Source organism: Microcaecilia unicolor, chromosome 6, assembly GCF_901765095.1.
Source record: "Microcaecilia unicolor chromosome 6, aMicUni1.1, whole genome shotgun sequence".
Taxonomy (NCBI): domain Eukaryota; kingdom Metazoa; phylum Chordata; class Amphibia; order Gymnophiona; family Siphonopidae; genus Microcaecilia; species Microcaecilia unicolor.
The window spans coordinates 325,779,779-325,800,640 of NC_044036.1; the positions used below are offsets into that span (position 1 = coordinate 325,779,779).

The 20,862-nt window shown below is 44.0% G+C and overlaps 1 protein-coding gene across 1 annotated transcript; it reads left to right on the forward strand.

Moving 5' to 3' along the window:
* The first annotated feature begins 2,139 nt into the window (after window positions 1–2,139).
* On the forward strand, window positions 2,140–20,239 carry DGKE (diacylglycerol kinase epsilon). Its single transcript, XM_030208374.1, has 11 exons — window positions 2,140–2,889; window positions 5,970–6,123; window positions 6,697–6,816; window positions 7,973–8,116; window positions 8,333–8,490; window positions 9,186–9,234; window positions 9,348–9,461; window positions 9,785–9,856; window positions 13,339–13,466; window positions 15,301–15,412; window positions 18,645–20,239. The coding sequence occupies exons 1-11, from the start codon at window positions 2,447–2,449 to the stop codon at window positions 18,861–18,863; spliced, it is 1,713 nt and encodes a 570-aa protein (XP_030064234.1). The 5' UTR covers window positions 2,140–2,446; the 3' UTR covers window positions 18,864–20,239.
* Window positions 20,240–20,862: the final 623 nt, after the last annotated feature.

A 20,862-nucleotide genomic window follows, 5' to 3' on the forward strand; every position in this document is an offset into this window, starting at 1 on the left:
GTAAAAGGCCACCGAAACAGAAATCATGTTCTGAGAATCAGGCGCTCAATATTCCAAGTTTTTATTTTTAACTACAAAGGTTGTTATAAACCTTAATTAGGTTGAAACCTGGGAGCATTTAAAATCTTTTTTTCCCTTTGCCTAGACCAAAAGAGAAAGATGGTACGTGGGAACATGCTCCTTTTGTTTTGTGGGATGCACAGGGGAAAAATAAGATTTTAAATGCACCCAGGTTTCTACTCTGTGCACCATCTTTAAAAAATTCAGCAGGGGCATCATCTTCCACTGTAGCTATAATAAGGAATAGGGAAGGTTAAATAGACAGTTTTATTGTTTTTTTTTTGTTTGTTTTTTTCATATTGCTTTAATTTATTTTGTTTCTTTTCATTTATTTAAAGTAATAGAAATGAAAGAAAAATGCAAATGAAAACCAATGTGAGAAAAAAAATGTCAGTCTTCACCACAGCTTCTCTCTACCGTGTCCTGCCTGTAAAGGAAACAGGAAGTGACATCGGTGAAGGCAGAACACAGCAGAGAGAGAAGCCTGTGGGGCTGGTGTAGGTGGCAAATGTGAATTTGTGCTGCCACCAGTGATGCTTCAGAGGTACACTGAGGAGGGGTGGAGGAGGGAGAGAGAGAGATATTTCAAAAAAGAGGGGCAGATGCTGGTCCACGGGCATGGGGGGAGGGGAAGAGAAATGCAGATATGTTGGGACCAAGGGCAGAGAGGGTGGGAGGGAAGAAAGAGGGCAAGATGAGGGGTGGAGGGGAAGGTTTAAAAAAAAAACCCAAACCCATACTTTTTATCTACTGGGGGAAGGGGTTTTGGAAGGGCAGAGAAGATGCTGAGCTATGGGGGGGGGGGGGGGGGGTCAGAAGGGCCTACTGGATCCATCCAAAATAGAAGGCAGTGTGCTGATCACCTCTGGCTAATTTAGATCCAGATATTCAGTGCTGGGCAATATCTGGGTACCAGTTCTGAATACCTGGAACTTATTCAGCAGAGCCTTATGTAAAACAGGGGCGTAGCAAGACATCAGATTTTGGGTGGGCCTAAGGAAGAACTGGGTGGGCACCAATTGTTCTCACCCCCCCCCCCCCAACTACCACCCCAAAAATGTCTCAGCTGGTGGGAAAACGCTTCTTTCCACCTTGGCAGTCTGCAGCAGGCATGCGCTGAAAACTGAACATACGCAGGAGCCGGTATCATGGAGAGCAGCATTTTCGTTACCATCAGAAGGAAGTCTTCAGCTGGCCGAGCTTGGGATCCCACCAGCTACCACTAAACGTCTGCTACTGTTGGGTGGGCCTGAGCCCTAAGTGGGTGGGTCCCGGCCCACCTGTGGCCACACCACTGATGTAAAATACCACCACAATTTTCCACATGTTCCAGCTTGCACTTCTGAATTCTGATCTCAGGTGATTCAGGTGTTAGAAAATCACCTGCTGTGTTTTCGTGTAAAGCAACATTTGTGTCAGCTATGAAGGTGGTGTTCATCTGACTACTTCTTCTTCTCTCCAAGAATTTGGAACTCCATCGCTAACTCCAGACTCCGCTCCTTCTATCTCGCCGCACCTTATGCCTGGAATAAGCTTCCTGAGCCATTACGTCTAGCTCCATCCCTGGCTGCCTTCAAATCCGGGCTAAAAGGCCTACCTGTTTGATGCTGCTTTCGACTCCTGACTTGTCACTTTTATCTTATCCTTATGTGTCCTTCTGTCTGTCCTTCCCTTCTCCTTTTTGGTCCTGTCTGTTTGTCCTGATTTAGATTGTAAGCTCTTTTGAGCAGGGCCTGTCTTCTTCATGATCAATTGTAAAGCGCTGCGTACGACTGGTAGCACTATAGAAGTGTAGTAGTAATATAACCTTCCATTCCCCCCACCTCGAAAACTTCCCCAACTCCCCTTACATCCCCCGTCCCCTCCTAACAGAGAGAGAACGCAAAACCCAGGAGGTTTAATAAAACAACGTAAACCTCAGTTTGCTATCGCTTTGTTTTGTTCTGACCAATATGGCGGCAAGCTCCTCCCACCGCCTTCAGCCCAAATAATGGCCTAGATAAGATCACGCCGTCTTCTGTCATTAAACTTCCTGGTCTCCAGGCAACGGAGACCGGATTACCACCAGCACACTTCCGCTTCCTGTCCGGCGCCAGAGAGGGCGGGAGGAGGGAGGAGCGCAGCGCTGCCTCGGAGGTTGGGCTTGTGTTGGGTCTCTGAGCGCCCGGTCCTCGTTTCCTCGCCCCCTTGTAATGTGCTGTCCGAGGAGGACCGGGGAAGGCGCCTCCGCCAGTCCCTCGCGGTTCCCCCAGCTCGGTCGCGTCTCGGGCCGCATGAAACAAGCAGGCCGGGCCCGGGAGTGAGGTGCGTCCACGGCGTCGGCCTTCGCGCTTCGGGAGCGAGGATGCTAGGCGAAGCGGGCTAAAAAAAAAGGCCTCGTCAGGGAATGGAGGGAGCGGAAGAAGACGAGGAAGGATGGCGGCGTTTGGCTGTGTGGACGCTGCTGGCCGTCCTCGTGCCCGTGGCCTTCACGCTCTGGTGCAGCTTCCAGCGCTCGCGCCGGCAGCTGCTCAGGAAGAACTTCTTCCGCAAGAGCAAGCACCACTGGCACTGCACGGACCTGTTCAGCCGGCCCAGCTACTGCAGCGTGTGCGAGCAGCACATCCTGCAGGGCGCCTACTGCGACTGCTGCGGCGTGTGCGCCGACGAGGGCTGCCTCCGCCGGGCGGAGCGCCGCTTCCCCTGCAAGGAGATCCTGCTGAGGAGCGAGCGGGCCCGCGCCGGCGCCGTCATGAGCCACCACTGGATCCGGGGCAACCTGCCCCTCTGCAGCTACTGCGCCGTCTGCAAGCAGCAGACCGGCACCCAGCCCAAGCTCTGCGATTACAGGTAGGTAACCCACCTAAGATTGATTTTATTTATTGCGTTTGTATCCCACATTTTCCCTCCTATTTGCAGGCTCAATGTGGCTTGCATACTTTTGTTATGCTGCACGTCTCATATTCCGCCAGAACCGATATACTCATATCACCCCTCTCCTCAGGTCACGTCACTGGCTTCCGATCAGATACCGCATTCAATTCAAGCTTCTCCTTCTTACCTACAAATGCACTCTCTCAGTCTGCTGCCCCTCACTATCTTTCTACCCTCATCTCCCCTTACGTTCCTGCCCGTAACCTCCGTTCACAGGATAAATCCCTCCTCTCAGTACCCAACTCCAGGCTTCGCTCATTCTGCCTCGCCTCACCCTATGCTTGGAACAACCTTCCTGAGCCCTTACGCCAAGCCCCCTCCCTGCCCATCTTCAAGTCTTTGCTTAAAGCCCACCTCTTCAATGCTGCGTTCGGCACCTAACCCTTACCGTTCAGTGAATCCAGACTGCCCCTATCGGACCGACCGTTCACTTGTCTATTAGATTGTAAGCTCTTTGAGCAGGGACTGTCTCTCTTTGTTAAATTGTACAGCGCTGCGTAACCCTAGTAGCACTCTAGAAATGTTTAGTAGTCATACAGGATAACAGATACAAAGATTAAGAGAAGAAAGAAGGGGAGTGTTAAGCGGTTAAGTATAGGGAGGTGGTCTTTCAGGCTGGGGGGGTTGGTGAGGTGGGCTAGTAGGGCTGTAGGTTCTCTTTGTAAGCCTTGTTGAAGAAATATGTCTTCAGAGATTTGCGAAAGTTGGTTATTTCGTCAATTGTTTTAAGGTCTGTGGGTAGTGCATTCCATAACTGCGTGCTGATGTACTACGACTATTTAGCATTTCTATAGCACTACAAGGCGTACGCAGCGCTGCACAAACATAGAAGAAAGACAGTCCCTGCTCAAAGAGCTTACAATCTAACAGACAAAAAATAAAGTAATCAAATCAATTAATGTGTACAGGAAGGAGGAGAAGAGGGTAGGTGGAGGTGAGTGGTTACGAGTCAAAAGCAATGTTAAAGAGGTGGGCTTTCAGTCTAGATTTAAAGGTGGCCAAGGATGGGGCAAGACGTAGGGTGCAGCGAGACAGAAGGCGCGAAGTCTGGAGTTGGCAGTAGTGGAGAAGGGAACAGATAAGAAGAATTTATCCATGGAGCGGAGTGCACGGGAAGGGGTGTAGGGAAGGACGAGTGTGGAGAGATACTGGGGAGCAGCAGAGTGAGTACATTTATAGGTTAGTAGAAGAAGTTTGAACAGGATGCGAAAACGGATAGGGAGCCAGTGAAGCGACTTGAGGAGAGGGGTAGTATGAGTAAAGCGACCCTGGCGGAAGACGTTTCGCCCACACCTTTGCAAATAACAGCTAAAGGAAGAGTCGCATTCAGTACGTATGGGTCCCGTCGCTGTAGCACGGAGCTGGCCTTTCCCCCTCTGTTAATGTTATCTTCAGTGCATGCCAGACCGCTGTGAAGATCTGGAAGATAATTTGTCTTCTGTGACCTTCGAGTAAGGGAGGTGGGCTTTAACATAGTTTGAAATAAAGTGGCCAGGCAACAAATGCGAGGTGAAGGGAGAATGGCTTATACTTCTGCTTTAAACAATTTACTCCAGCACACCTGAATGACACTGGTATAGCATATTGGGATCCCTCCCCTACGTTTTTAGTAACTAATGCAACCCACATTTTGAGTGCAACAGCAAACCAAGATACTGTGCCGCTAATGTAACAAAGTTCTAGTGTTACTGGAAGCACAGTGTCCTAACAGATCTGTCAGGAATATAAAGCAAGATGAGATTGCACACATCTTCAGATTTGACTTCACAAACAGTTAGTGTAAATGGTCTACACAAGTGTTGATTCCACTTCTGTTTCGTCTAGGAAAGCATGTTTCTAGTCCTCACCTGGGATTGTGCAAAATCTGAGTAGGCATTCTTGACACTTAAGTGGCTCTTTCTACTTAACATGTTTTGCTGTGTCTGAAAATTCCATTTGTTGAATGCCCAGCATGGTTATGTAGCTCACTGCACCTGTAATCATCCATTAAAATGATGAGTGGTTAATGCATTTCATTTTAGAAGGGATATTGCATTTCAGCTGTGCATAAGCCAGTATGCAAACATTTATCTTGCATGAATGTCAAAGTTCTTATTTTACATGCAGGACAAAAACCCAAGTGTGTGTGGAAATGGCAAGGGGAGTGGTATGGAAGTGTTCTGGCCAGGACTGCGGTTTGCCTAGAAATTTAGAAAGAGAATAAATGTGGATGTCTTGACACATTGACATTGGGATTTATACCTGCTGCCAACCATGTTTAAGTTACGAGCAGCACTCCACTGGAGGGATTAGGGGAAGTTGCCCCCCCCCCCCCCCAAAAAAAAAAAGCTAAACAAGCATATTTATGTGCTGGTTTTCAACCTGTTGAAATTTGTTTTTCTTTCTAAACTGGATCTTTATGTTGCACGAACTTGGGTTCAAAACATCCATTTCTGCTGTACTTTAGAACAGATTCTACATCACCAGACTAAAATACTAGTGAGACTTGAGACATCCTGGTCTCTATGACCTTTCTAAAATGGGGCTGTAAGAGAAATTATGAAGCTGTGTTTTTGCATTCTTTAACCTTTATTATCTTCAGAATTTATCTATAAATGGGGAGAGATTCAAAACACTTCTGAATTTAAATAGTGTTCCAGATAAGTTACTGCTAAAGTTTTATGAGGTGTATTTTCAAAGCACTTAGCCTTCCAAAGTTCCATAGGTTTCTGTGGAACTTTGGAAGGCTAAGTGCTTTGAAAATATGCCTCTGTGTGCTGCGGCATTAGCATGTTTTTAGTAAACAGGTCTCGCTGCATAAAATAGGGCCTGCGGTAAAATAACATACATTAAAGACATGAATGTGTGCTAATAGGATGCTGTAGTAAAGGTAGATGAAAATCTGCAAAAATTAAACCTTTTGCTCTTACCAAAAAACACTTCTATAGTGTGTAATGTAAACAGGAGAGAGAAAATAAGGTAGACATGTTAATTTAAAATTTTTTTTATTTTTACAGGTGCATTTGGTGCCAACATACAGTGCATGACGATTGTATGCAGACCTATGTAACCAAGTGTGATTTTGGAGAATTCAAAAACTTAATTATTCCACCAAGTTACTTGTCTGCCATTAGTGAGATGCGGAAAAGCAGAACGGTTGATTATGGGAAGGTAATTATTGCTTTGGGTTTTTTTTTTTTGGGGGGGGGGTATTTGGGAAGAGAGTTTTATTGCTTTGGGGTTTTTTTGGGGGGGGAGGGTATTTGGGAAGAGAGTTCTTTGACTTTGTATAGTGTTAAAGAAAATTGAAGGGAGATAAGATGATTAACTACATGTAGTTAGAATCCCAGGCATTCTGTGTTAAATTGTGTTTCGTAGAACATATATAAAGAAAAAGTTTAGAGGATAATTAAGGGAATATTTTAATCAAACTTCACAAGAGTAATGAAAACTTTATTGGCACAGTAGGGTGCCACAACCAAGGTGTCCCAACAATAGAAAATATTTAATGATTTTCTGACCACTTTTTGACTTGGCACCCTATGCCCGTAGGGACTAGAAAAGGCAGAAATGAGCACTGACAGAGAGGTGTGTGGTATTGAGAGAGTACAGCATACATAGAATCGCATGTAATAAATCAATTTATATTCCTCTGCTTTGATTTAAACCTTTTCTAACCTGTCATTCATTTTAAAAAGTTGTTGTTCCTTTCTTGTCCTAAAGTGTGTGTTTTTCTTTCAACAGTTAGCTTCCTCCTTTGGGAGACACTGGATGCCTCTGATAGTTGTGGCTAACACTCGAAGCGGAAGCAATATGGCTGATATATTACTAGGGGAATTTAATATCTTGCTTAACCCAGTTCAGGTACTTGTGTATCTGCTTAACATATGGTGGCATTTCTTGTGATCCTGTCTTAGAATGATTTTGATGCCCTATTATCCAAATCCAAGGTTATAATTAGGACTTCTGATCCTAGGCTTTCATGGTTTGGAATTTTAGGAGTTTGATGCTTTCCTAGGGTCAGAAAAATAGGGGTTTATTGATGTATTTGCATTGTGGGGCAAAAAAATGTGCCGCCTTAAGGTGGATTCCATTCAGTGACCCAAAACACAAATTTGCCAGTGCTAACCCCTTTTCCCAGCAACAGCATCAGCCCTCTCCTTCTCCCAGCCAGAGCAAGAACCCCCCCCCCCTTTCTCTGAGTCCCAGTTACAGCATCTGTTTTCAGAACCAGCCCCTTTCTACTGGTCCACACAGCGCAATAGAAACGTGTGCTTTTGCTACCATATCTGCATTGCTGCTTTGGCACCCTCTGAAGAATTTGGAATGAAAGAAGAGACATTTCTGTTTCTCACAAGAAACAGCAAGAGCCTGTCTTGAATTTTAAACCCTCCCTTTACGCTGAAGCGAAGCAGCACATATCGGTAGAAGCAAAGGCACAAGCACCTGCCAGGGCAAAGGGATACAGCAGCAGTAGTAAGCCACTCCCTTTACGTCATCTGACCATGTCAGTAGCTGCTGGGTGATGTCATCAAATCTAGTGGAGGAGATTAAAATTTCACAGTTTAGGTTATAACTGAAACCCCAAAGTTCCCTATGGGAGGGGGAAAGACTGTTGAATCTTGCATCTTTTTTTTTTTTTCCAGTTAACCAACACTAGCAAATGGCATCCAAATGAAATAGGAAAATAACATAATCAAAGTTAAATAAATAAAAAAAACAACCTAAAAATAATTAGCGGGTGTCTTTGTTCAGATCCGAGTGTGGTCAATTGTGTTTCATATGTTCAGTAATAATCGTTTAAAAAGTTTATTTGAATCATTTACACTTCCAGTAGCCTTTCAAGGCAGGGCCGTTGGCTCTGTTAGATTGTTTATAACTCATACTAACTGATGCAGTGCAGTTGGTATATGTTAATGATGTTTAAAGCTAGTTGGAAAATTTCTTGAATCAATTTTAATTTTCATAAATAAGGTATGCTGAACTAAACCACTCTCGGTTGTCTTCCTTTTGTTTATAGGTTTTTGATTTGAGCAAATTTCCCCCCATCAAAGCTCTGCAGCTTTGCACTTTGCTTCCTGATAAATCAGCCCGAGTCCTTGTTTGTGGCGGAGATGGAACAGTGGGTTGGGTCTTGGATGCCATTGATGAAATGAAGATAAAGGTACCTCTCTTTTCAGATACTTTGCCAGTCATGATGTAGCTCTAGTGGTTGTCAAGCTATTTGTATAAGCCTTTGTCATTCCTTTATAAAGATGGTCCCATTTTTCAAAACACATTATCATCATGTTAGTAGAAAGTATTTAGTGAACTACTTTTACCAATATGAAATAGTGTCAGTAGGGTGCAAGCAACCCTGAATCTTTCTATAATCTCACAGGGACAAGAACGATACATTCCCCAAGTTGCAGTCTTGCCTCTGGGAACTGGCAATGACTTAGGAAATGCATTAGGCTGGGGTGCAGGATATGCTGGTGAATTTCCGGTGGAACAGATCCTGAGAAATGTAATGGAGGCAGAGGGAATTAAATTAGACAGGTAAGTAGAATAGTTTAATGTTAGAGGTTCTTATTCTCATGAAAACCCAAGAAAAGAGTTAACATAATACAGTACCTGCAGAATGATCTTCAAGAAAACACCAAACTGATGATACTGTTCTATGTTTGTGCAGCGCTGCATACGCCTTGTAGCGCTATAGAAATGCTAAATAGTAGTAGGAAGCAGTATTAAAAAGAACTTAATGTGAATTGTTCCTACCTCAAAGCAAAAAACAGAATTTCAGAGCTAGGAGTCCCTATCTCTCACGTATTGAAATTATATTTTGTAATCTTATCAAATAAAACAAAGCATAGCTAAAGGGATCGTGATCACTGCACTGCATCCTGTGGCTGGGATTGGCTAGTAGCAGCAGGATATTGAATGTTTGTAAAAGGCGTTGTAAATAGTTTCTATATTGTTCCATCAAGTAATGGCAGCTCCAAGGGAAGAGTCCAGTAGAATCCAGCACAAAAGAAGGAAACTGACTAAAAACTAAGCAGAACTCTTCAGCCTGTTTTTAAAAAATGAGGCTTCTTAGTCTACTCCTGGTTAGATTATTGGTGGGTTTCGAAGTTCTGATCAAACAACTGAAATAACATCTGGGCCATCAGTTATCTAAGGAGAATGTTTTGTACATCATAGGCAGGAAGGTCTTTTTATCTCTTGGTGATGTTTGGTTTGTTTTTGTCTTTCAGGTGGAAGGTCCAGATCACAAATAAGGGATACAGTTTGAGGAATAAAAAGGTAGGATGTCCGGGTCTTGAGTAGCAACTTTCCATGACCTGTCACTTTACATGTTAGGTTCCTTAAAGACGCAGCATAGGAATGACTGAAATGGTAATTTGTCATTCCTGCAGGTGTTATCGATGAACAACTATTTTTCTGTTGGGCCCGATGCTCTCATGGCTTTGAATTTCCATGTACATCGTGAGAAGACTCCCTCTCTCTTTAGTAGCAGACTCTTTAATAAGGTTTGTTGGTGTTGATATGAATAAATTTTAAAGCTGTCTCGCTGCTGGAGCTACAGCAGAACAGTTGTTATCCTTTCTAAGATCTCTCTTGTAGTTATATGAGGGATTTCTAGTCCTTTAAAATAACTCTTATCAGCTAAGCAGTGAGAACATCCAAGCAGAGGCAGACAGGAATCTTGTGAAATAATTTTCTAGCAAATAACAAAATTGCTCTGTAATTTGAAATGCAGCATCAACACATGAACTAATATCGAGCTGTATTGTCATTTTTTTTACACCTTTTTGCTTTTCTTTTTCTTTTTTTTTTTTTAAATTTTGCTTAGGCTGTTTATCTGTTCTACGGCACCAAAGATTGCCTTGTTCAAGAGTGTAAGGACCTCGATAAAAAAGTGGAGGTAAGGCACTAGCTTCTTTCTTGAGGCTTTTCTGTTTCTGCTTTGATGGAATAGCTCTGTGCCTTGATGTGCTTCATTCGCTGCGGTTAGGTTTTATTTTGAACAAAGCAGTAACTAAAGATTTATGGCTTTTTTTATTAAGCGGTGGTACTTCCCACCCCTAGAGTGCCGTCATTTCTGGCGCAACAAAAGTTTGTTATTGTAGCACCGGAGTATGTCTGGTGGTAATTGAGCAGTGCTGTGCGTTGCCCGGTTACCACCGGATTAACGCGGGAGCCCTTATGCCACCTCAATGGGTGGCAGTAAGGGCACCCCCCCTCTAAAATGGCCACACGACAAGTGCTTTACTTGCCACACGGCCGTTTCCTGCAGGAAGGCGAGACTTCCCTTTTACCAGCTGCGGTAAAAGGGGGGGGGGCCTTGGCGCACATGCAAAACACGCACTTAGTCCAGTGCAGGCCCCCTTTTGCCGCAGCTTTGTAAAGGGGGGCCCTTAGTTTATTACATTCTCTGGGTAAAGGGTTTATGTGCAGTTCTTTAGGGATTTTGCTCCTATTCACTATTGCAGTAATATTAGGCAGAATTAAAAAGGTGCAGCGATGACTCAAGAAAAAGTATTAGTGCATTTTGTATAGTGGAGATTTTTGGTCCAAATTGTTGAAGAAGCAAACTTTTATGTATGATTCACTTCAAAAAGTAGTAAAAAAAACATTGTGGTACCACGATTTGAAAACAGTCAACAAGTCTCACACAGGTTCAAAGATTCATCCTGTAATTAGCAATCAAATAGTCATAAGAAGAATGTTTAAAAAGAAAACAAAAAAAGAGTAGACCAGTGGTTCCAACCCAAACAAGTGTATCTGGATATCATAGACAATTTGTCGCTGGGCGGTGTAACTCATAGGGAGGATGAATTTGGTAGCTAACGTGTATCCTGGTCCAGTAGATTGAGGAAGCCTCATCTACTCTTACAGTGTGAAGATCGTATGGTTCTGTTAGCTTCTAGTCTGCAGAAATTTATACAGTTCTATGTTGATTACGTTAAAAAGAAACTGGACAACACAACCCAAGAATTTTACATTTTTCCAAACTACAGTAATTGGACAAGAAATTCTTACCAAATAGCCAAGTTTTAAAATTCTTTTGAAATGTCAGCTGGGATTAATTGGGTTCCCAAAGGTAAAGAATTCCATATCAAAGCGGACTGATGATAAAGAGAGGAATTAAACATGGTCCTTAATTTAAGTTGCCTTCATAAAAATCATAAAAGCACCAAATTGTGGATATTATGTGAAAGATTAATATGAAGTTTAGCCCAGTCACAAAGATAAAGGGACGCTAAACCATTGGAAATCTTATAAATAAAAGTACAGAGCTTAAATTGAGCTCTGGCCTCTGCAGGAAGCCAGTGTAATTTCATCAATAGAGGGGTAACCGATTCCATATTTAGAGGATGAATATATCAGCCGGGCTGCTGTGTCTTGCATCTCTCTGTTTGGAATGGAGGAAGTGATGGTGGGACAAATAGAGTTGAGTCTGGGGGTGAGCTCTTAAAAGTACAGTAGGTATTTTTCTGTCCCTCGAGGGCTTGCAGTCTAAGGGGCCCCTTCATAAAGTGGCGGTAAGCCCAACACGGGCTTACCTTACGCTAACACGGCCACCACCGGTAGTTCTGCCTCGAATGTACACCATTTCCGGTGCACCAGAAAAAAAAATGTTATAGCGTGGCGCTAATCGGGCATTGCCATACGCTGCCGGGTTACAGTGGGGGCCCTTACCGCAAGACCTTTGAGGGGGGGCTGATGCGCAGGGCCCTTTTTCCCGCAGCTTAGTAAAAGGACCCCTAAGTTTTCACCCAGGACAATAAAGCATTAAGATACTTGCCCTATGGTGGGATTTGAACCAGGCTCTCCTGGTTTTCAGTCCACTGCTTTAACCATTAGGCTGTTGCTCCATCTTGCGCAATCAGCACTTTTGTTATTTAGCACATATGTTGACAGTGGAATATAAAGCTGCTGGGGAGGCAGGAAGGGGAGGTTTGGGGATAAAATGCTTTGGTCAGTTGTATGAATATTTTGCCATTCTGGATAATATTTGACTGAAAAACAGATTTAAACTAATCAGTAAACCAAGTGTGGGTGGCCAAAATAATGAGAAAAAGTGGAAGGATCTTTTCATATTAACTAGCACTTTGATCTCAATTTTAAATATGAAATAAAAATATCCCCTCATAACATGATCATACAGCCCCGGATTCTATATAGCACAACTGAAATGGCACTGGCAAATCCAGTCATATTCTGGTTGTGTGTGTGCAATTTAAGTCAATCAGCGCCAATAATCGATACTTAACAAACAGTTATTGACACTGCTTGGCATTAATCAGAACTTGCATGCAAAACTTGCTAGGCATATTCTGTAAAGTGGTGCGCACAAATTCTAGTACGTGCTGCCAAAAAAGGGGGTGTGGGTGTAGAATGGGTGGACCATGGGCATTCTGAAAATCTACACGCAGGGTTATAGGATACATCTGCTCCACGCCTAACTTAGGCGCCAGTATTTACACCCAGTAAAAGTAAATGGATGATTAGGGACAGGCAGTTTGTTGCTGTGGAAAAGAACGTTTAATAGCTAAGTCTAGCCACCTTCTTGCAGCCCTTTGGTTGTAGAGTACAGGATGAGTGAATGATATAGGAACTTAAGTTGTAACCTTTAAAGGATAGGTTAGTACTACATATATTAGCTGATAACTGTTAAAATGTCAGTGGAGTAGGATGATTAGTGGCAATCATCTTGCCTGTTGATCTGCTGCCTTTGAACTCTAGCTGTGTCAGACAGCGGCGTAGCAAGGGTGGGGGCGGTCCGCTCCGGGTGCACGCAGCTGCGCGGCTCTCGGCTCCGCTGTTTCCCTGCTCCCTCTGCCCCGGAACAGGTTACTTCCTGTTCCAGGGCAGAGGGAGCCAGCGGAGCCGAGAGCCGCGCAGCTGCTCCCAGCAGCCAAGAATGCACCGTGAGGGGGGTGCGCATCGGTGATCGCCCCGGGTGGCAGCTGACCTAGGAACATCACTGGTGTCAGGCACTGTTGGAGCAGCTGTCATGTCCACTTGTGGATTGAGTCCAAATCTGCCTTTCTGCACGAATGCAGTCCAATGGTGTGTGCACACGCTTGTGTTTCTGGGACGCATGGCAGAGCGAAGAAATGGGAGCAAGCCCAGTGCACATCAGCTTCTGTCTGCAGTGATTCTCTGTGACCCTTTTGTAGAAGATGGTAACAACCCCTCTGAACAACATCTGTTGTAAGTTGTTTTTTTTTATATATAGTAGAATGCTTTCTGAAGCAGGGAATTTCAAGAGGATGAATATTCTGTGAACTAACCAGGAATCAAACTTAACATTCTGCTTTTTTTGTTTAATAACATTTCATTTGTAAGCCGCCTTTACGTGATTAAAGTATTAACAATCTGTGATCCATTTTCCTCAAGTTGGAGCTGGATGGTGAGAGAATTCATCTACCACATTTGGAAGGAATCATCATACTGAATATCGGATTCTGGGGAGGTGGCTGTAGACTGTGGGAAGGAATGGGAGACGAGCCATATCCCTTAGCAAGGTATGGAAACGAGTTGGGGGTTGGGAGAAGGAGGGTTAGCATTAAATATTAGCTGAATAAGAATTCTGCTTTTGTCCAGCTCACAGTAATGGAATTCAAAAATGCATGGGATAAACACAACCAAACAAGCTTAGTGGTGATTTTAGATGGCAACACCAGTAATTGGGAAGCAAAGCCAGTGACAGGCAGACTTGTACAGTCTGTGCCTTGCATGATTATTTATTTATTTATTTTATTACACTTGTGCCCCGCGCTTTCCCACAAACAGCAGGTTCAATGCGGCTTACATAGTAAATAGAATTACAGAGTATTATATGGAGGAGTGGCCTAGTGGTTAAGGTGGTGGACTTTGGTCCTGAGGAACTGAGTTCAATTCCCGGCACAGGCAGCTCCTTGTGACTCTGGGCAAGTCACTTAACCCTCCATTGCCTGCCGCATTGAGCCTGCCATGAGTGGGAAAGCGCGGGGTACAAATGTAACATAAATAATAACATGTAGACATAGTAAAAATAAGGTTTAAGAGTATGTGAATAAACATGGAATGGTAAACAAGGCAAGATAGACAAAAGAAAGAGAATTGGGAGGGGTATGGTGTATGGAAGAAGGAGACGAGAGGACTCGGGACAAGTATAAGGAGTTGGGAGACATGGTTTAGAGTATAATCATCTTCGGAGCAGGAGTTTAGTGGGTGGGATATAGTGTTAAGTTGGGACGTTAGGGTAGGCTTGCTTAAAGAGGTGTGTCTTTAACATTTTTCTGATGGGTAGATTATGTACACACAGGCCTTTTATTTTAGAACCCCTGCATCTGTAAATGGGGATTTTAGAAAGCTGCTGTTTAGAGGTGGAGATGCACACTATGCAGAGGTTTCACGGAGGTATGGGGGTGTGGTTTGGGTACATCTTGGGCAGGTCTAAAATCTACATGTGTATCCCCCACTTTACAAAGGTAATACTTCAGTGAGAAGTTTCCTCTTCAGGTTTTGCACCAGCCCAGAGGCATGCACATATATTTTAAAAGTGTTTGTTTCAGCTAGGGCTTTACACAAGGGATTAACGGGTCCTTTTTACTAAGTGGCTAGAAGGTGGCTGGTGCTGCATTTAGCGCACACTTCAGTTGCTTTCTAGCATGGCTGAAAAATGGCTGCGACCAGCTTCTTTTTTTTTTTTTTTCTCTCTTAATGGCCACACGCTAATTTACGCATTAGAGCATGGCCATTACTGCTGGGAGCCCTTACCTCCACCTATTTAGGTATTGATAAGACCTCCTGCACTAATCTGGTATCGCAAGGTTATGTGCCCACGTTACGTGATTAGCACAGGCCTGTCCACTCTTCACCCTCAGACACACCTCCCGTGGCAAAAAATAAATATTTTTTTACCGTGGTCGTAGCGCACGCTGCTGCCCAAACTACCGCAGGATGCCCTTTTCTGCGCAGTAAAGGGTCTTCCCACACCTTAGTAAAAAGGCTCCTAAGCAAGTAATTCTTAAACCACAGTTATGTAATTCCCCCTCAAAAATAATATTGCAAAATGGAGCAGATACATAAGGAAGCAGTGCCACTTACACATGAAGGTTGCAAAATCCTGCCGATTTTGTGCCTGTCTCTTTTTGAAGCCAAGCACATATGCAGGTGCTTTGGTAGTGCCTTGTGTAAAATACCACTGGTCCCGACCTGCAGTCTCTGTGTTCAGTGCAAAATGGGCCATATAGCATTCCATTTTCCGGTTAGTAGGCTCATGCATTTCAGTACATTTCCATGCAGAATATGCAAACCACGTTTAAAACATACAAATGTTACAGACGTCTCCCATTCTTTCCTCCTCTAACAAAGTCATGATGATGGGCTGCTGGAAGTTGCTGGCGTGTATGGCTCTTTCCACTGTGCTCAGATTCAAGTGAAGTTGGCAAACCCTGTTCGGTTGGGACAAGCACACACAGTGCGGGTACGTAGCACGGTCTTTATCTGACGTCATTTACTATGTTTCATAGATGTGTACTTTATCAGTAAATAGTTTTCTTTGTAAAAGAGCTCTTGAAAAATCTATGTTAAAAAATAAAATAAAATGTGATTTTGCCCTATTAAAAAAATATTATGTATATATAGGCTACCTCCAGTTGCTGCTTTTTTATTTATTTATTTTTAATGCAACCAAGATTGGGATGAATCCCAAAGAAATTTTTCCCTTTTTTTTTTTTTTTTGTTCCTTGCTTCCTGCCGCTCTGGTGTCTTGAAAAGTTGCAGCAAGTATATATATCTTTGGACTGCTTGGCCTTAAGAGGAGGATTGGATTAATAAGCAACCCGGTGAAACAGGAGAGAGTTTTGAAAGCTATCAGTATTCTAATGTGAATATTTCGATATTTTCCCTGTATAACTTTTTCATGCAGGTTTTTTGGCATTATAAATTTAAAGTTATGCCACGTTGTACTGGCTGACATTTGTTCACAGATTTATTTTGATATAAGTTTTTGTTAAATTGGGGCAGAAAATTGAAAAAAAATGCTTGCATTTCAGCTTGTTGGCATAATTTTTGAAATGGTGCATTTTTTTTTTGGCTTAAGGCTTTAATTTTGTTAAAACCCAGAAGGAAAGATAATCCAGGTAAAATGCAAGTGAAAACTTATGGAAGTAGAGCTGCAGGATGTTTTCCTAAAAGTCTTAGGGGCCCTTTTAATAAAGCTTAGCATGCACTGAACGCTGCACATTCTATTTTATACCTATGTGGCATTTAGTATACACTAATGTCCATTAGCTCACACTAAACTTTAGTAAAATGACTCCTTAGTTCCTTATCATCCAGCTAGACCAGTCCAGACCAATGGGTTATATCCCCTGACCAGCAGAAGGAGGTAGAGAAACAGTTTCCAGGGACACCACTGGTATAATAGCAGGTGCATCCTGGAGCTAGTCAGTATTTTCTCTACCTCCAGCAGGTGATGCAGGTTGGACTGGTGCAGCTGCTTTTTTTTATTCTGCTGTGGTCTGACTGTGCCACAGACCAGACAGTGGCTGGTGTTCTGGTGGTTAAGTCCTAGGGGATGTCTGCTCTGACTGAGTAGGGCTATGGTCATTCTCCTAGATGAGCTGGGGCGATTTAGCTGTCTTAGGCCAAGAGTCCTAGCCTATGGGCTGGTTCTCCTTAATCCTATTTCCCTCCTCCCCCAGCTCCCTCCTCCAGAGTCTCTCTTCTAAACAAAAGTTTAAACAAAAAAAAAAAAGACTTGTCTGGCTGCAGCTGCATGCAGTTAGCTGCAGCTGAATAACGTTACAAAAAATTTTTTAATAGTGAAATAATTTGCCTGGAGCTCCAGAGAAGGGCTTTGGTGGTGCTGTGGTCTTGGGCAGTCTGATAGAAGGCTCCCCTTCCCTTGGCTGGGGTGAGTGAGGAAAGGGTGCACATCTGCTGAGACAGCCACTGGGTGTCAGGAGTGGCTGGTTCTGTGTGCCCCAATAGCAGGGCAGAACCTTTGGGAATGTTTCTGAATGGCCCTAGGCAAGTCCTGGAGGCATCAGTGAGTAGATGGGGATACTATTTTGTTACCAGAGCTGTTCTTGGCATTGGGCTTGCCAGCTGTGACCATGCAGTCTTTGACAGGAGCAGCAACCATGTTTAAGTCTGGCTACAGGGCTGTGAGCAGGATCCATGTGGGTCTGCCAAGGTGGGAGGGGTTTGCTGTTTTGATCTGTCTCTGGGGCCCTTCTGTCTGGACCCATGCCGACTGCAGCTATCTCAAACAATCTCAATAGTTCCCTATCAGCCCCCTTCTGGTGCGAGCTTCAGTGGAGAGGCCTGGCCACAGGAAGGTTCTCCTTGGGTTCTGGGGCCCCTGCTCCACCCCTCTCCCCTCTGTGGGGACATGGCTTGGGATGAGGAGAATGCGGGGCCTGTTCTCTCTGACTCTGGGGGTGCTGTCCCCTGGGAAAAAGTGGGACTTTCTGGTGGTGTGTGGCTTTGGAATTTCCTGCCCTCATTGATGAAGTGGCAGAGGTTCTTCTGTTGCAAGTGGCCCCTCTGGAAGGGGGGGGGGGAGAGGGACATCCCATTCTCACTAGTTACTATAGGCCAACGAAGACCCTTCTCCTCTATTGGGCCCTCTTGGAGATGGTCCTCAAGGAGTGGGAAACGCCAGGCTCAGTTCTGCGCAGGTCTAAGCTGATGGGGCATCTTTACCTGTTGCTTTTTTCCCTCTGCCAGGTGGATGTTCTGGTCACTGCAGTGACCAAGAAGACAGCACATAAACAGAGCAGACCAGTAGGTGTGGGAATATGAAGGGAAGGGGTCCAGATTTTTTCAGGCAATATAACAATAGTAGCTTATGTGAACAGACAGGGAGGCACCAGGAGCGAGGCAATGGTGCTGGATATTCGCTGGTTGTGCAGCTGTGTGAAAGTTCATGTGTCAGTGCTCTCAGTGATGCACATTCCTTGGGTGGAAAATATCCAAGCAAACTTTTAGTCCCTACAATCTGGACCTGGGGGGAGCGGTTCTTGAGCAACTTGGGGTTCCAGCTAATTATGGATCACTGGGACATGCTGGGGTTTGATCTAATGGCCTTTCTGGAGAACGCAAAATGTCTTGTCATGCTGGGCTCAGTGGGAATCTACACGCTTCTGCAGGTATGGCCCCTTCAGAGTCCTGTATGTTTTCCTCCCTGCTCTCTGGTAGGCCAGGTCTTTTGCAGGATTGTACCACACACTTCTGTATGTATGTATGTGTGTGTGGTTTGATTCATCATAATATTGCCCTTTATGGGAGAAGAGAGCACTTTCCTTATTTAAGCTGAAGAAAATATATCAAATGGTAGATTTAGTTAATTACAGATGTATAACAGTAAAGTTGTATGTTCCATAGGACTGTTTAATGTTCTATTTTGCTAAATTAGAAATCCATATAAGCACATGGAATGCAAAGTATACCCAGGATTTTGTCACATCTGTCTGTCCTTGGTGTGTAACTAGTTACACTGGGAAGCAGCTTGATGAAAGAGACAGGTGCTGGCATGCTTTCAGGCTTTGAAAGCAGGGATTTATTCCATATGAACACATTGGAAGGACTGAAATATTATTCCGTAGCAAGAAATTCAATGTGATCTTTGCTTGATTGAGCTCTTTAAGGTAGACTGTAATTCTCTGGTTTTGAACACTGTTGGCTCAATCTCTTGTTGTTCATTGCAGCTGATTTTGAAGGACTCAAAGATGCCGATGCAGGTAGACGGCGAGCCGTGGGCACAGGGACCGTGCACTATTACCATAACTCATAAGACACATGCACTGATGCTATACCACATGGGTGAGCAAACGGACGATGACGATACTTCTAGCATATCTGAGCACGAGCCCGTCAGGCATCCAGAAGAAACAGGCAAAAAACTGAAGAGAGGAACAGAGCACTAACTAGAGGCTTTGTCCTTTATTTTAAACCAGTATGACGATTTCCATAAAACATGTCATGAAGACATTTCTATTAAATGTTCTCTTTCTGTGAGTATTCCTTTAACGTTTCGTAGATTGGTTTACACATATGGCGAGGGCGGACATCCAGGGTGTATCGCTGGAAACTTGAGGTTACATATTGGGTAGACATTTAGTACGGGTGTACTTAAATGACAGTAGATTAAACTAATAGTTCTTAAGTTGAGTTCTGACTGAGGATATGCTGGTCATTTTGCTTGTTTGTTTGTTTTTTGGAAAGTTCCTCCTGTGTAATAGTTAGTTTCCACCATTATGATGGAAGTGTGTCCTCTTCTGTAGGTAATGTTTGTTAAAACTTCATGTTCCCTTCAAAATGACACCTACATGAAAAAACTAAGGGTTCCTTTTACCGAGTTGCATGAGACACTGCAGAATGCACTCAGGTATCCTGCAGTAACTTCCAAATGCACACGTTCTAACCATGCACTAAAAAATATTTGTTTTGTTTTGAGGGGTTGTGTCAGGAGTGGGGAATGGGCATTCCTGCACTAACCAGTTAATGCATTTGCTAACTGGTTATTACACAGATGCTACATGAGTCCTCACTACCTACAACATGGGTAGCATCATAATTTTCCAAAAATGTCCACACGCTAATGACATTTGCGTATGACAACAGAAGAAAGCAGATCGAAACAAAGTATCCCTCACCAGAAAACAGCTGGGCATAGAAGGTTGTCCATCATCACAAGTATTTATTCACCACATAAATAAAAAATCCAGACACGGCCATGTTTCGCCCAACATGTGGGCTGCGTGAAGGGCAAAGTAACGACTGAGTGGAGTCTATGAAGGGTGTCACCTACTCAATCCAAAACGGCACTTTCTCCAGCACCGTTCAGTCATTACTTTGGCCCTGACGCAGCCCATTCGGTGGGCGAAACATGACCGTGTCAGGCTTTTAATGTGTTTTTATCGATGTGGTGAATAAATGCTTCTGAGGACTGATAGCCTTCTATGCCCTGCTGTTTTCTGGTGATGGTTATGTTGTTTCGATCTGATTTCTTCTGCTGTGGTTCTGGATCTTGCAGATCGTCTGCCTCGCTGTTTCTCGGAACAGTAGCGCATGGCCATTAATATAGAAAATAGGCCGTTTTGCAGCTGTGGTAAAAGGTCTTAGCGCATGGAAAAGACCTGCATAAGAGTTCGCTAAGGCCATTTTTTTTTTTACAGCACCTGTGTAAAGGGAACCGTCGAGCAGATTCTCAGAAGGAAGCAATGTGTGCACCTACTCTAAATATTTGGCTAAAAAATAAGAAATTATGTGTACCAGGACACCAAAAAAAAAAAAAAAGACCTAGGAATATGACCAGCTAAGGAAACAGTTGACATTTTGATTACTGCCATGTTAAGCCTAGAGCATTTTTGTAGTACCGTGTTTCCCCGAAAATAAGACACTGTCTTATATTAATTTTTGCCCCCCAAAATGTGCTAGGTCTTATTTTCAGGGGCTGTCTTATTTTTCGGGGAAACATCGGGGTTGGCCCGCCCGCCCTCCGTCGCTCCCGGAACTAACCTTAAACGCCTCCTTTCACCTTCGCAGCAGCAGGGCAGGCAACTCCTTCCTTCCATGTCCTGTCCTCGCCTGACGTAACGTCTGCGAGGGCGGGGCACGGAAGGAAGGAGAGGTCTGCCCTGCTGCTGCTTACTGCGAAAGTGAAAGGAGATGTTTAAGGTTAGTTCCAGGAGCGACGGAGGGTGGGTGGGGGGGGATGGCCCGGGGGCGGCCTTGTCCAGCTCTCGGTGGCCCTGCTTTCAAACAAAAATTTGCTAGGTCTTACTTTCGGGGGAGGCCTTATATCTACCAATTCAGGAAAACCTCTACTAGGTCTTATTTTCGGGGGATGTCTTACTTTAGGGGAAACAGGGTATGTCTTTTAGATTATTATGGGACTACTGTGTTTGGAGTGTGGGGTTTCTC